Source organism: Danio aesculapii, chromosome 15 (assembly GCF_903798145.1).
Source record: "Danio aesculapii chromosome 15, fDanAes4.1, whole genome shotgun sequence".
Lineage (NCBI taxonomy): Eukaryota > Metazoa > Chordata > Actinopteri > Cypriniformes > Danionidae > Danio > Danio aesculapii.
The window spans coordinates 28,174,394-28,188,859 of NC_079449.1; the positions used below are offsets into that span (position 1 = coordinate 28,174,394).

At 34.1% G+C, this 14,466-nt stretch overlaps 1 protein-coding gene across 2 annotated transcripts; it reads right to left on the minus strand.

Moving 5' to 3' along the window:
* On the minus strand, positions 1–12,157 carry il15l (interleukin 15, like). 2 transcript variants are annotated; one of them, XM_056473927.1, is made up of 5 exons: positions 11,804–12,157; positions 8,112–8,418; positions 7,960–8,004; positions 4,265–4,387; positions 1–306 (listed from the first exon to the last, which is right to left on the minus strand). In XM_056473927.1, exons 2-5 carry the CDS (start codon positions 8,301–8,303, stop codon positions 178–180), a joined length of 489 nt encoding a protein of 162 aa, XP_056329902.1. In that variant the 5' UTR covers positions 8,304–8,418; positions 11,804–12,157; the 3' UTR covers positions 1–177. The 2 variants fall into 2 exon arrangements, with proteins under 2 accessions (XP_056329902.1, XP_056329901.1); XM_056473926.1 differs by having other exon boundaries at positions 4,265–4,390.
* Between the last annotated feature and the right edge of the window lie 2,309 nt (positions 12,158–14,466).

Consider the following 14,466-nt stretch of genomic DNA (forward strand, 5'->3'; position numbering starts at 1 on the left):
TTATATAAAAGTTAAAATTTATTTATGAAAATATATCTTTGCATGTACAGATGTGCGCAGTAGGCATGTAGCTTAGAATACGGCGTCTGTTCCACCTCTGGAGAACCACTTCAGTGTCTGCAGAACCGCTCCTTCAGATCACGTACTTAAAGTTTTTCTGATGCGTCTTTTCATTTCCTATGGCGCACAGATTTTTTCAGCATTCATCTGTTCTAAGATGTGTTGCAAGCTGTTCAAAAAAGTCTTTGCACTTTCTTCTTTGTAGAGCTCGCAGACTGGACAATTCATCTCCATTTCGTCCTGTAACTTAATGTGATATTGTGTAATTAGTTCAGTGCACAAACAGATGGAGGGTCTTGCAGATAATACAATTCCTACAACAATGAGTTATATTCAGTTTAAATAATGATTATCAGAGGCTTTCATAAAGTCTGAATGCCTACTGACGACTTCTGAATATTTCAGACACATGGACACACATTGGATAAGTGGAGCAAAGCCACAGCACACGCAACAACTTGATCTTCCATTGTTAAACTAATTTGATAAAAAGTGTGCAATATTTTTACTCTAGAAAACATGTTTTATGTGGGAATGTATCTGATTTGCTGATATGCTGCAACAGCTCTTTTAGATACGAGATCATTCATTCATTCATTCATTCATTCATTCATTCATTTTCTTTTCCGCTTAGTCCCTTTATTAATCAGGGGTCACCACAGCGAAATTAACCTCCAACTTATCCAGCATAGGTTTTACGCAGCAGATGCCCTTCCAGCTGCAACACATCACTGGGAAACACTCATTCACACACATACACTACAGACAATTTAGCTTACCCAATTCACCTGCACCGCATGTCTTTGGACTTGTGGGGGAAACCGGAGCACCCGGAGGAAACCCACGCGAACGCGGAGAGAACATGCAAACTCCACACAGAAATGCCAACTGACCCAGCCGAGGCTCGAACCAGCTCTAGCAGCTGGAGCTATGAAGGCAGACATCGTTGTCGCCAAGGTGGACACAGCGAACTTTAACGCTTTCGCCACCTTTGGTTTGAACGCACAATAACACTCCTACAGTAAAATACAGTTCACATTACAGTTAAATACTGTGTAACATACAAAAATCTTTAACAATGTAGTTTTGAATGGGGAAAAGCATAACAGTCAATATGGCAGCTGAAGCATCGCCTTTAGTACTGGAGCCAATCATTGATCACTATAAACTGACGAATTTTGATAAATTTTGTGTGATTCGAACGTTTAGAAATGAAACTAAAGAGACCGTTGTTGTTTAATTTTATTGGTGACTCTGAATATGAAATTTAATCATAAGCTTGGCAAGCAATTTTGGAGAATTTGATGTTACTGGTCACCATATTGGCTGAGAGGCGTTTCAAAGATGGCCGCAGAGTGAAATGTTTTGTCCTAAAGGGACTTTGGTAATACTCTAACAATTTATTTTTAAATCTCATAAAAATAGAAACAATGTTTTATTGAATCTAATGAAAACATTTCTGGGTTGTTTCTTTTAATGTGATTTTTTTTGAGAATAACATGCAACATCCTAGAACAATGGTCTCAAACTCAATTCCTGGACGGCAACAGCTCTGCACAGTTTAGCTCCAACACACCTGCCTAATAGTTTCTAGTTGTCTTGATTGCCTTGATTAGTTGAATCAGGTGTCTTTAATTAGGGTTAGAGTGAAGCGGCGGTCACACTGGACTTTTCCTCCCATAGACTTTCATTCATACGCACGCGAATGCGTCATACCGGAAATGCAAGGTCATGCGTCAAGTTTCGCAAGTTCAAGCTTGGTGAACTCTGACCTGCGAAATCGCATCACTTGACTGCTTGAGACCAATCGAGGATTAAAACAGGACCTCTCTGGACAGAAATTTAAAACATGGAGTAATCGCTGGCTTTTTTAAATGTCTAATCATCTTCGTTAATCCTGCCCCTTTTCGCAGCGCCGTACGACAGAATTTCGCACAGACAAAGCCCAGTGTGATCATAGCTTAAAGCTGCGGTCACACTGGACTTTTCTCCCCATAGACTTCCATTCATACACATGCGAATGCGACAGACCAGTAACGCAAGATCGTGGCTGTGTGAGACCAATCAAAGATTAAAACATGACCTCTCTGGACAGAACTATGGAGCAATCGCTCTTTTTAAAAAAAATGTCTAATCTTCTTGTTGAATCCCGCCCCTTTTCGCAACACCAGATGATAGAATTTTGCATGCTCAAACTCTAGTGTGACCACGGCTTAAAAACGTGCAGAACTGTGGCCCACCAGGAATCGTGTTTGAGACCTATGCTCAAGTAGAGTGTTGCTAAACCCTGTTCCTGGAGATCTACCTTCCTACAGAGTTCAGCTCCAACCCTGATTAAACACACAGGAACCAATTAATTAGGACCTGAACAGCACTTGATAATTACAGACAGGTGTGTTTGATTCAGGTTGCAACTGAAATCTACAGGAAGGTAGATCTCCAGGAACAGGATTGAGCACCCCTGCGCTAGAACATTCAAGAACACCCAAGCAACTGTTTAGTAACATCTTAGCAACTATTTACAATACCTTGGTCAGTACAGCAATATCCAAGCAACAACCTAGCAACTTTTGCAACCACCCAAAACCTCCTAGCAACTGCTTAGCAACACCCAATTGATCACATGGCAATACACATTCCTTCAACCATCACAAAACACACAAGCAACTGCATAGCATCACGTAACAACTACATAAAAACCATCCAGAATACTCTATCAGCTGCTTAGAAATCTATCTCAGAGGCTCCATGACTTGGAAACTCAAAGGACTCTAAAAAATGTAAACTACTTCCAATTTCAAGCTTTTAAACGGCACCAAAATGGTGTAGGGTTTGCTTTAAATCAGTTTTAATTAGAAATTGTCAATAAATTTCATGAATGACTGGAAAGAAAATGACAAGCAACACACTGAATTAAATATTAAATTGTGAAGTAGACTGAAATGTTATTTTGTTGCAAATCACACTACAATAAAATTGGATTAAACTACTAAACAGAGATTTGACAAAGTGATTTAACATCAAAGTTTGTTAACCTGCATGCAAATCAAATGCACAGCATCATTTCATTTAATAAAGGAGTGTTTTGGTCATTTACATATGCAATTTATGTGCTGTATTTGTGTTGATTATCATGAGAAATAATTCAAAACTCAATCCTTATTAAAGGTAACAAAAGTGAAGTTTCAAGTGGCTGTATAGCATTCCAGCAGTAATTTGAAACCCAAATTAGTGCATGCACTTTCACGAACTTGTCTGTGGAAAAATGTCTGCTATTTCAGCTGTGTGACAGGTGAGTATGGCACCACATGCTTTTACAATGTTTGGATACATGCTAGTTTTTATTTGTATGTTTTTTGGTATCGGTTATACAGTGTCTGTATATAGTGCTCATAATTCTGTCGTTTAAATGAATATTTTTATAGGAGGATTTACAATGTTATATTTGTGCATGTACAGTAGATTAGTCAGTACTGAAGCCAAATCTGGAGCTAATCTAACAACAACAAAACAAAACAAAAAACGTACAATACACAGGGGTTGGACAATGAAACTGAAACAATGGCCAATTTAGTGTTGAATGTTTCATGGCTAAATTTGAGCCGCCTGGTGGTCAATCTTCATTGACTGAACTTTCTATCAGTAATAAGCATATTATTGCAGCATGTGAAGGTTTCATTAGCAGAGTAATAGTTTTGCTTGAAATATTGCAATGCACACAACATTATGGTGACATATCAGAGTTCAAAAGAGGATATCTTGTTTGGTGTGCATCTTGCTGGCACATCTGTGACCAAGACAGCAAGTCTATCAAGAACCATGGTACTGTTCAGGAAACATTTAGTGTACACGTAGTGACCTGGCCACTATTCTGCAAGAAGAATGGCTCAAAATTCCTCTGGCCACTATGCAGGCCTTATATCTTGTCATTCCCAAGACAAAATGATGCTGTATTGTCTGCAAAGAGAGGTCCTACACCATACTAATGAATTATTGTGGTCTTAAAAACAAGGAATTTCAGTTTTATTGCCCAACCCCTATATACATACAAGTATTAAAAAGGCATTAAAATCTACATTTTACATTAAACAGTTATGTGTTGATTACAAATCAAGCAACAATTATATGAGATGAACATGTTCCATCCTCTTGTCTGATAAAATATTATCAGATTATTAGATCATTATAAAAGACTTAAACTCACTCTTTTTGTCACCCTGTTGAGAATCCTTTGTAGTTGCCGAAAGGCCATACGCTCGACTTGGATTTCCACAGACAGAACACTCACTTCAAATGCAAAGCATGTAATTGTGGACTTGGAGCAGTTCTGCTAATGGAGATGACACAATAGTTAATACAGTGTTGGAGTGACAAGGTATTCATTTTATTTAGCATATATATATATCTCGAAGTGCTGATAACTGTTGAAATTTAATGAATTACCAAAGACCGAAGATAAAAGGTATCTTTTTGATGCTAACAAAAACTTCTGCATTCTCTCACAACGCAAACATTTTATGAAAACGCGCTGCATTTTTTCACAACACAACAGAAATGTTTCAAGGAGACCTTAAAACGTGGCAGACCCGGCTATTTAATGTAGGGTTATTAAGGCCAATTAATACTAAAGACAAAAGAATCTGGATATTAAAATAAAAAAACTCACCACTCAAAGATCACCTACAACTTCACGCAGCAATAATACCGGCACAGTCGCGTCCGTCACATTTTTGGATCCCCTTTTTGTGTTGTGAGAAAATGCAGCGTATTTTATTCATGTTTGCGTCATTTAAAAATGCAGCATGCTTTTTAAAAATGTGTTTGCATTGTGAGTATTTGCAGCATGAGTGCAGTAAAACCGATGATCTTTTCTCAATTTGCTGGCGTTTTTTGTAATTACACACGTTTTCTTTAAATAATGCTAGACGCTTCGCTACATTGACTTCCATTATAACTACATTTTTGGATTACAAAGCCTTGACACCATGTAATCATGAATTCTTGATTGTTGGTGTTTTTCCTGTTGGGAAGAGGTCAAATTGATATTTTTTACTGTTGATCATCAGTTGGTAGAATTAACCCTTTAGATTTAGTTTCTGGCTTTTAAATGGAATTCTATGGAGAAAAACAGCAAATGATCGTGTTCGTGCATAAATCCACTTACTATATTTTGAGAGCTGCACTGTAACTTATGATCAACAGTAAAATTACAAATTGAACCTCTCCCCAAGAGGGAAAACCACCAACAATAAAGAATGCAGGACTATATATGTTGTCAATCTGCCCAGAGTGTTTTGAGTTTTTGAAAAAATTCCAAAGCATTTTCCTAAAATATGTGTCTAGACAAGATTTGTCACAAAAATCCTTCCATTTGCTGAAACGCAGAGAAAGAAGCTGTGGCAAAGTTGAGCTTCAAAATAACCAGAGTTAATAAAAACATCATTAGCAGAACACAAGGGTTAAGAAAACAAAACAAAATCAACAAAATCTTAAGTAAAGGGAAGTCCCAACTGTTGTTTACAAAAGTCCACAAGACAAGAACAAGACAAGAACTCAAGCATCTCTTCACGCAATAATGTTCAATAAACACTTATACAACACACATTAATATTTGTTATTATTACAGCAGCTGGTAACACTTCACTTGAACGGGGTGTTCATAAGACTGTCAAGACACCTTTATAATTCTGATATGAAGATATGAAGGAGATTTTATGCTTACAACAGCTGTCATTAACTCAGTTATGTCATGAATATTTTTCTGATCACGTTTTCAGTGGAACAAACTAAATTTGTCAGAAATTTCTCAGAAAAAGTTGAAATACTTTTAGAACAGTGTCAATATTTGATGACATTTTTTTATAAAATTTGTACAACTGCAGTTGAGGTCAAGAAAAATATTAATGAGGCTGTTAGAAAACTCATGACATTTATAATGGCCTCATGACAATCATGTTGATGACAGATTTATAACAGGTTATGTTTTAATGTCCAGTCGTCATGACAAAAACATTATGATGTATTTGTTTGTCAAGTTTTTATAACAAAGACACCTCAATGTCATCTTTGCATTTATAATGACATCACCGAGTGAAAGACACTCTATTTTAACAATCTAAGCTCAAAGTCTAAAGTGCATGGCACAAAAGCATTAAGGGCATGTCTGAATCCACTTTCGCTATTTTAAGGATGGAAAAATATGATTTGCGCCGCAGCACATGGTCTAACTGGGTTGTGCTTATTCTCTTAATGAGTTATGGGTGTGTTTTAAGTTTAATGTGCATTAAACCAAACAGAATCTCATCTCCCATCGCCTTTAGGAGTCAGTTGTGTCGTGCCATGGCACATTTGCCATTTACATGACAGACTTTGTAAGTGGAAAAACTGAACGCTTCACTAGCGAGAAAACAGTTAAACAGACCGTCTGCGCGAGGATAAAGAATCTACTTTCTCTTTACTTTACTTCTTTATATTCATGGAGTAAGGAAAAGGTGGAAACTCACTCCACTGAAGACATCAATTATATTTAACTTCGTATTTGTTTGTTTGTTTGTTAAGCGCAAAGATTTGTTTCAGAACTATTTCTAAAGTCAGTTCTAATTTCCAGAAAACAAATAAATAAACAATAATAACATAGTGTGGCTAAAAAACTTTTGGAGTTACATCCAAACACACTTCAATTGCCCCATATGGTGATGTATACATCTCCAAAACCTGACAGGTGGACAAATCGACTTGTTTTTATTAAAACAATTATAAATATGAATAATAAATACTACTACTAATAATAACATTATACAAATGCAAATTGTCATGAATAAACAGCTGAATTCCAAACTCTCTGAGGTGAAGAAGGCATGGAGGTAGTGGTTTTTATATTTCTGTAGAAAATATTCATTTTTCTAACATTTTAATCCTTTAATTTTTTTCATATGTAAAAATACGTGTGTATTGCTGTACATCCTGTGGGTATTAAGAAACGTGTACACGTTTTGGACTTGCATAGGCGCATAACTAACACGCTCTTTAAATTACAAAAACTCTGTGCTGGGCTTTAGACCCACTTTTAGTTTGTCAATAGCGCAGTCTGTTTCAGTTAGGGCTGGGCCGATGAACGATATTATATCAAATTGTAATAAAATTGATCTCAATAACAATGATAGGCTCTGGAGTTTTTTACTCTACATTGATCGATATTGAATTTAAAAGTGTTTACTGTATATTAGAGATGTACCAAATATTCGGCCACCGAAATTTTTTTGGCCGAAAATATATTACGCCATTTAATGGACTCTCGAATTTTTGTGGCTTCAGTCATGGTTGGGGTTCTCTTAAAAAAGGTAGTATTGACAACTTGCATCAAAATATATATCATTATCGTTCAATATGGAAAACAATTATTAAGATTGCATTTTCGCCATATCGCTCAGCCCTAGTTTTAGTTATCTCAAAATAGCAACACGCCAACAATGCACCTTTACACACCTTCCTTTCAGAACAGCACACCCATGAGGCCACAAAGTGGCGCAAATGGATTTGCTATTTTAAAAAAATGCCGAAAAACGTGAAAATTAGGGTTGCGCTGTTCTGAAAATAGCAACAAATCACGCCAAACACGTCTTGAGCCTTATTGCGCCGAGTGTATGATAGGGCTCTTAGTGTTATAAGCATGCATATTCATGACAAGGTTATGAACAACCTCTTTAAGTAAAGTGTTACTCAGCAGCTTATCAAAAACATTACATCTAGTCTTCAGCTGTAAAACAATTACATTATATAAATATGCACTCCGATCAGATTAAAATGCCACTTCAGGCAAATGTACAGTATCCTCTGACCTAAAGAAACAGCATGTTTGAATAGTACTGATAACCAGTGATAACACGTAAACTCACATACCTTATAATTTGCATGATTTGGAGTGTACATCATGCAATCGCTTTCCTGTAATGTGAGAACCCAAAACAAAAAAAGATGAAGAGTAAGAAAAGATACAGAAACGTATGTCTATTTCCATAGGGCAAAAAATAAATAAGTAAATCATGTTGTACCACATTTTTCAGCTTAGCTGCAATCTGTTTCACCATTTCCACACTCTCTCTGCTGCACACAGACTGGCTCTTGATCTGTCTTGTCAACATTATCAGCAGATACAGAGATAATGACGTGCAAAGCATGGAATAGTAGAGTAAACCTGTCCTCATATCAAATGTCCAGCTCTCCCTCAACAGCAGATTTGTCATCAGGCCTAGGAAGAGACGGGGCACTCTGAGGGGCTACATTTCCCCCTCGCTGGGGTTTGGACTTTAGTAGGTAGACAGTGGAGCACATGGCTGAAGACACAAACGATCTGTAAGCCTAAAGAACAAGATAATGTTAAACAAGATAAAACAAATGCTGATTAATAGCATTATCAGGATTGTGCTTTGAAAAACAAAACTCAATCAAATAAAGGGATAGTTCATTCAAAATGGTGACCATTGTGGCTACAACTGGAACCCCCTACAAAATCTGAATGGTCGGATATCATATCTAATGTTCAAAATATGGAGAGGATGACTTTTTCTTTAAAACTACAAATGGACAAATACCTGCAATATTGGGAGAAATGGATTGTACTTATGCCTTTACACAGTGTAATCTGATTTCTAGATGTATTTGTTAATGTGACCTGTAAGGAAATATGCGACCAGTCAACTGTTTATTTAAGTTCCGGTGTTTTATTGTACTACTTATTTTATTTATTATTATAATTTTTTTTTAATTTTCCTTGTTTTTTCATTTAAAAAAAGAGAAATAAAAATAAAGTATAAAAAAAATTGTGACCATTGACTTACACTTTAGTTGTTTCAAACCTTTTTCACTTTCTTTTTTTCTGTTGAACACAAATAATGACGTTTTGAAGAAAGCTGAAGAAATTAACCATTGACTTTCCTTAGTAAGAAGACAAAGACGATGGAAGTCAATGGGTTCAGATTTTCAGCTTTCTTCTAAATAGCTTATTTTGTGTTAAACACAATAAAGAAACTCTTAAAAGGTTTGGAACCACTTGAGGGCGAGTGAATAGTGAGTAAAGAAGCTGTGGCAAAGTTGAGCTTCAAAATAACCAGAGTTAATAAAAACATCCCCAGCAGAACACAAGGGTTACGATCAACAAAATCGTAAGTAAAGGGACGTCCCAACTGTTGTTTACAAAAGTCCACAAGACAAGAACTCAAGCATTGCATCTCTTCACGCAATAATGTTCAATAAACACTTATACAACACACATTAATATTTGTTATTATTACAGAAGCTGGTGACACTTCACTTGAACGGGGTGTTTATAAGACTGTCAAGACATCTTTATAATTCTGATATGAATATATGAAGATATGAAGGAGATTTTATGCTTACAACAGCTGTCATTAACTCAGTTATGTCATGAATATTTTTCTGATCACGTTTTCAGTGGAACAAACTAAATTTGTCATAGAAATTTCTCAGAAAAAGTTGAAATACTTTTAGAACAGTGTCAATATTTGATGACATTTTTAATAAAATTTGTACAACTGCAGTTGAGGTCAAGAAAAATATTAATGAGGCTGTTAGAAAACTCATGACATTTATAATGGCCTCATGACAATCATGTTGATGACAGATTTATAACAGGTTATGTTTTCTTAATGTCCAGTCGTCATGACAAAAACATTATGATGTATTTGTTTGTCAAGTTTTTATAACAAAGACACCTCAATTTTTGAATTTGCATTTATAATGACATCACCGAGTGATGAGGGCGAGTGAATAGCGAGTACATTTTCATTTTAGGTAAATGATCCCTTTAGTGAATTTAATAGATGCAGGTTTTGTAGGTTTCTGTGATAGCATTTCTTCCAAATTTCAAATAAAAATACTGTCATTGTGATTTTATTTTTAATCACAAGAAATTAAAACATCATTGTGACAAACTTTCACAATTTTGAAAGGTTTATTTTCTTTTTATTTTATGGTATCCTACAGAGTAAAATGAATGAACTCCACGTGGTTAATGTTAGGATGATGTTTAAGTTTAGGATTAGTTGTTGCAGGTAAGCATGGGACGGTATAAGACTGTGACGGTATGATAACCTTGGATAAAGATATCACAGTTTCCTGGTATTGTGATTACTGCTCTAAAACATATTCATTTTAAATGAGCCTGAGTAAAATAACTTTTTTCCCCTTTGAACACAGTACATTTTATTTTGAGAAACATTTAAAATAATTTGGAGCAATAAACATGTACAGCTAATTAATTGAAATAAATCTTTGATTTATTGTCTGCTGTCTTCATTTGTTTCAAAAACACAGATTTATTTACCATTTAAAATGGCATGTTTGGATATCTTTTATGCTGAAGGTACTGTTGTCCTAAAAAAAAAACCATCTTAAACATACCTTTGGAACAGTATAGCAAAACATTTTGGTGGTTTTAAAACCTTGACTTTTCCAAACCGCGGTATACATTATCGTTCCATGCCTAGTTGCAGATATATGTCAATGTCAATTTTATTTATATAGCACTAGGGCTGGGCAGTTAATCGAAATATAACCAAAATCGACATTCAGAACCAATAATCTATCTATTTTTTATGGTCAATTTTTTTTTAAATTACTTTACCTACCGCATGAATATTTTAAAATCAAGTAATGCACCCTTCATTGAAAAATCTTTCACTCGTAATATGTGGACATATTTACTGTACACATATTTATCTGTGAACTATATGAGGGCAAAAACAAATAAGTAAATAAAATAATCGTTCATTAATTGTAATCAAGTTAAAATGTTCGATTAATCGAGGTTTTGATTTGAGGTCAAACCGCCCAGCTCTATATAGCACTATTAATGTACTAAACACTGCAAATCACAAAGAGAAAAATATAAAATTACAGCTAAAACAAACAATTCTCTCTGATAAAATGCCAAATCAAAAAGGTAAGTTTTCAACCTGGATTTAAAACGGACAGATGATATAGTCCTAATACAGAGGGGCAGAGCATACCACAAGCTAGGACCAGATACTACGAAAGCACGGTCAGCCCTGCGTTTCAGCCTCGAGTTAGGGCTACATAATAATCTGATTTGATGATCGAAGATACAAACCCGGCTGATGTTCAGTCAATGTAAGTATATGCAAAATGTATTGTTATTACATTGTTATATATATATATATATATATATATATATATATATATATATATATATATATATATATATATATATATATATATATATTACATTACAATGTATATAACAATTACATTGTTATAGCAAGTAGCCTCACATACAAATATTAAAGTTCTCACATTTAGATTTGCAGGCTCTCGAGGTTTGCTACTGATTTACCTTCATTTGCATAAAACATGTAAGAAGCATGTAGCAAATCAAACTTTGACCTATGCTTAAAGCGTGTAGTTTAACCCAACGTTTTACTCTATTAACAGTACTAGCTGGTTCAAACCTCTATGCATTTACCTTTTCTGTTGAACACAAAGGAATACAGATGGAAACAGCCTTTGACATTAGTCTAGTAGTAAAATACTGTGGCTACTTTCCAACATACCTCAAAATGTGAGCTCAAACTCGAGCAGTTTTGAAAACGGTGGAGTCTAAACAGTCTTTATATTATTTGGTGAACTATCCTTTTAATAGATGTCCAAACACGTAAACTGAAGGCAGGCTGTCAACAAATGTAGTTAAACAGTAGCAGCAACTTACCTCATCAAACATGTCTGGTGTAAATATTTGAACAAATCCGTTGGCAGAACTACATGTTCACGTCGTCTAATCATTCTGCTAAATAAATTAACGCCTTTTCATCGGATACAATTCCAAGGAAACGCTGGTTACAAACAAAACAATGCTACAATAAACTGTCGAAAGCCGAGTCTTCATCTGCTCATTGTTGATGTCACATGAATAACTGTAGACTACGCGTTGTCTTCATGAGCACCGCAAGCTACCCAAATTTGACAACGCGCTGTATTGTTCTTATATAGGCTACCGCCGCGTGGTGGGCTGGTCTGTTTCTGACAGTGAGTCACACAGACATCTGCATTTAAGCCTCCGAAAATGAAACTACATCACAGCGTGTTGATTTTGACAACATGGAACAAGCTTTTGACAATACGTTTGAGACTTTCAGTGCGTCATGCAGTTTTCCAAATACTTAGTTAATAATTTACGCATAAAAATGCTCCGTGACAATTAAGATAGTTTACGCTATTTTAATATTCTAAAGTTATAGTTGCAGTATCACACCGCAGTGCCTTAAGCTATTTCATTTAGTAAAATTATTTAAAAACCCAGCCCTAATGAAGGTCAGTACTGCAAAAATGTCATTTTCAAAATTTGAAGTGTTCCAAGCTCACCTTGTCTGCTTCATATAAATATACATTTAGAGAACATACTTCCTTCAAATTATTGCATTTACTTAATAGATCTTGAACTCTATATATTCTTCAGAAACCCTGTTACATTTAAATGCTGAACAATGTGACACAAGTTGTACTTTTAAAACGTGAAATAAATAATTTAAGGAAAAGAAAATTAATTTTAACAATACAAAACATTGTAACATATTCAGAACATAATTTAAGGACAGAAATATGGAGCCAGATCAGTCTCAAAAATAATACATTTATAAAATGAAATTCATTAATGCACAGCACAATTCACATTATCAAAATCCAATTTGTAAGTTTGTAAACCCAATTCACGAATTCACAAGTACAAATCGTTCATATTTTTTTACCAAATGAACTGGATTTGCATATTTATGAATCATGTTTTGAATTTATGAAGATGAATGGTGTTTTGAATTTACGAACTGGATTTGTGTATTTATGAATGCTGTTTTGAATTTACAAATTAGATTTGTGTATTTATGAATGGTGTTTTGAATTTACAACTTAAATTTGTGTTAATGAATGGTGTTTTGAATTTATGAACTGGATTTGTGTATTTATGAATGCTGTTTTGAATTTACAAATTAGATTTGTGTATTTATGAATGGTGTTTTGAATTTACAACTTAAATTTGTGTTAATGAATGGTGTTTTGAATTTATGAACTGGATTTGTGTATTTATGAATGCTGTTTTGAATTTCCGAATTGGATTTGTGTGTATATGAATGCTGTTTTGTATTTATAAATTAGATTTGTGTATTTATGAATGGTGTTTTGAATTTACAAATTAGATTTGTGTATTTATGAATGGTGTTTTGAATTTCCGAATTGGATTTGTGTGTATATGAATGGTGTTTTGTATTTATAAATTAGATTTGTGTATTTATGAATGCTGTTTTGAATTTACAAATTAGATTTTGTGTATTTATGAATGGTGTTTTAAATTTACAACTTAAATTTGTGTTAATGAATGGTGTTTTGAATTTATGAACTGGATTTGTGTATTTATGAATGATGTTTTGAATTTATGAACTGGATTTGTGTATTTATGAATGATTTTTTGAATTTATGAACTGGATTTGTGTATTTATGAATGGTGTTTTGAATTTCCTAACTGCATTTGTGTGTATATGAATATTGTTTTGTATTTATAAATTGGATTTGTGTATTTATAAATGATATTTTGTGTTTACAAATTGGATTTGTATGTTTATAAATCGTGTTTTGTATTTACAAATTCGATTTTGTGAATGTGAATTTTGTTGTGGATCTATGAATTGTATTTTGTAAATGTCTTATTTTTGAGACTGATCTGGCTCCATACTGAAATCAATGAATGGATATTATTAACAATATTGAAAGAACGTTTGTTCTTGACTTGACAGCTGGACAGCCTGGACTTTAGAGAATATTAATACTCTCCTCCTAAACATGAAATGACTATTAGCAATATGCCAAAAAAATAGGCCCAGTTTCCTCCATCTACTCTGGTCTCAGACACATAAAAGCCTTCATTACATTTTTCCATAAAAATGCCAATGGTTATATAAAAGTTTCACAATCAAGTGGGTGGGAAAAGGACGTTGTAAGCTTAATATAAAAACAAATTGTAATTAGACCTATTGCTGTTCGAAATATATATATATATATATATATATATATATATATATATATATATATATATATATATATATATATATATATATATATATATATATATATATATATATCTTCACCTAGATGTGAAATAGCCTCCTAGTTGATATTACTGTATACAGTGCCACTGACTGCATGTTTTTATGTCATCTGTAAAAACAGCTTGGCTTCCTGTAGGATTTATCATGATGTCTTGTTCAGTTTTATTGGTATAAGTTATTGTTATATATTTGCAACATACATTTTCACCTCATGCAATTCTTTATTTGCACATGGCTCATACACCCATAAACTCTAAACATAAATGAATAAGTATAC

Excerpts from the sequence above, each read along its gene's own strand:
- il15l (XM_056473926.1), bottom strand. The coding sequence starts at position 8,303 with ATGACAAATCTGCTGTTGAGGGAGAGCTGGACATTTGATATGAGGACA. Across the intron at positions 8,005-8,111 it reads CAGCTAAGCTGAAAAATGTG|GAAAGCGATTGCATGATGTA; the intron begins GTACAACATGAT and ends CTCACATTACAG. Across the intron at positions 4,391-7,959 it reads CAAATCATGCAAATTATAAG|CAGAACTGCTCCAAGTCCAC; the intron begins GTATGTGAGTTT and ends CATCTCCATTAG.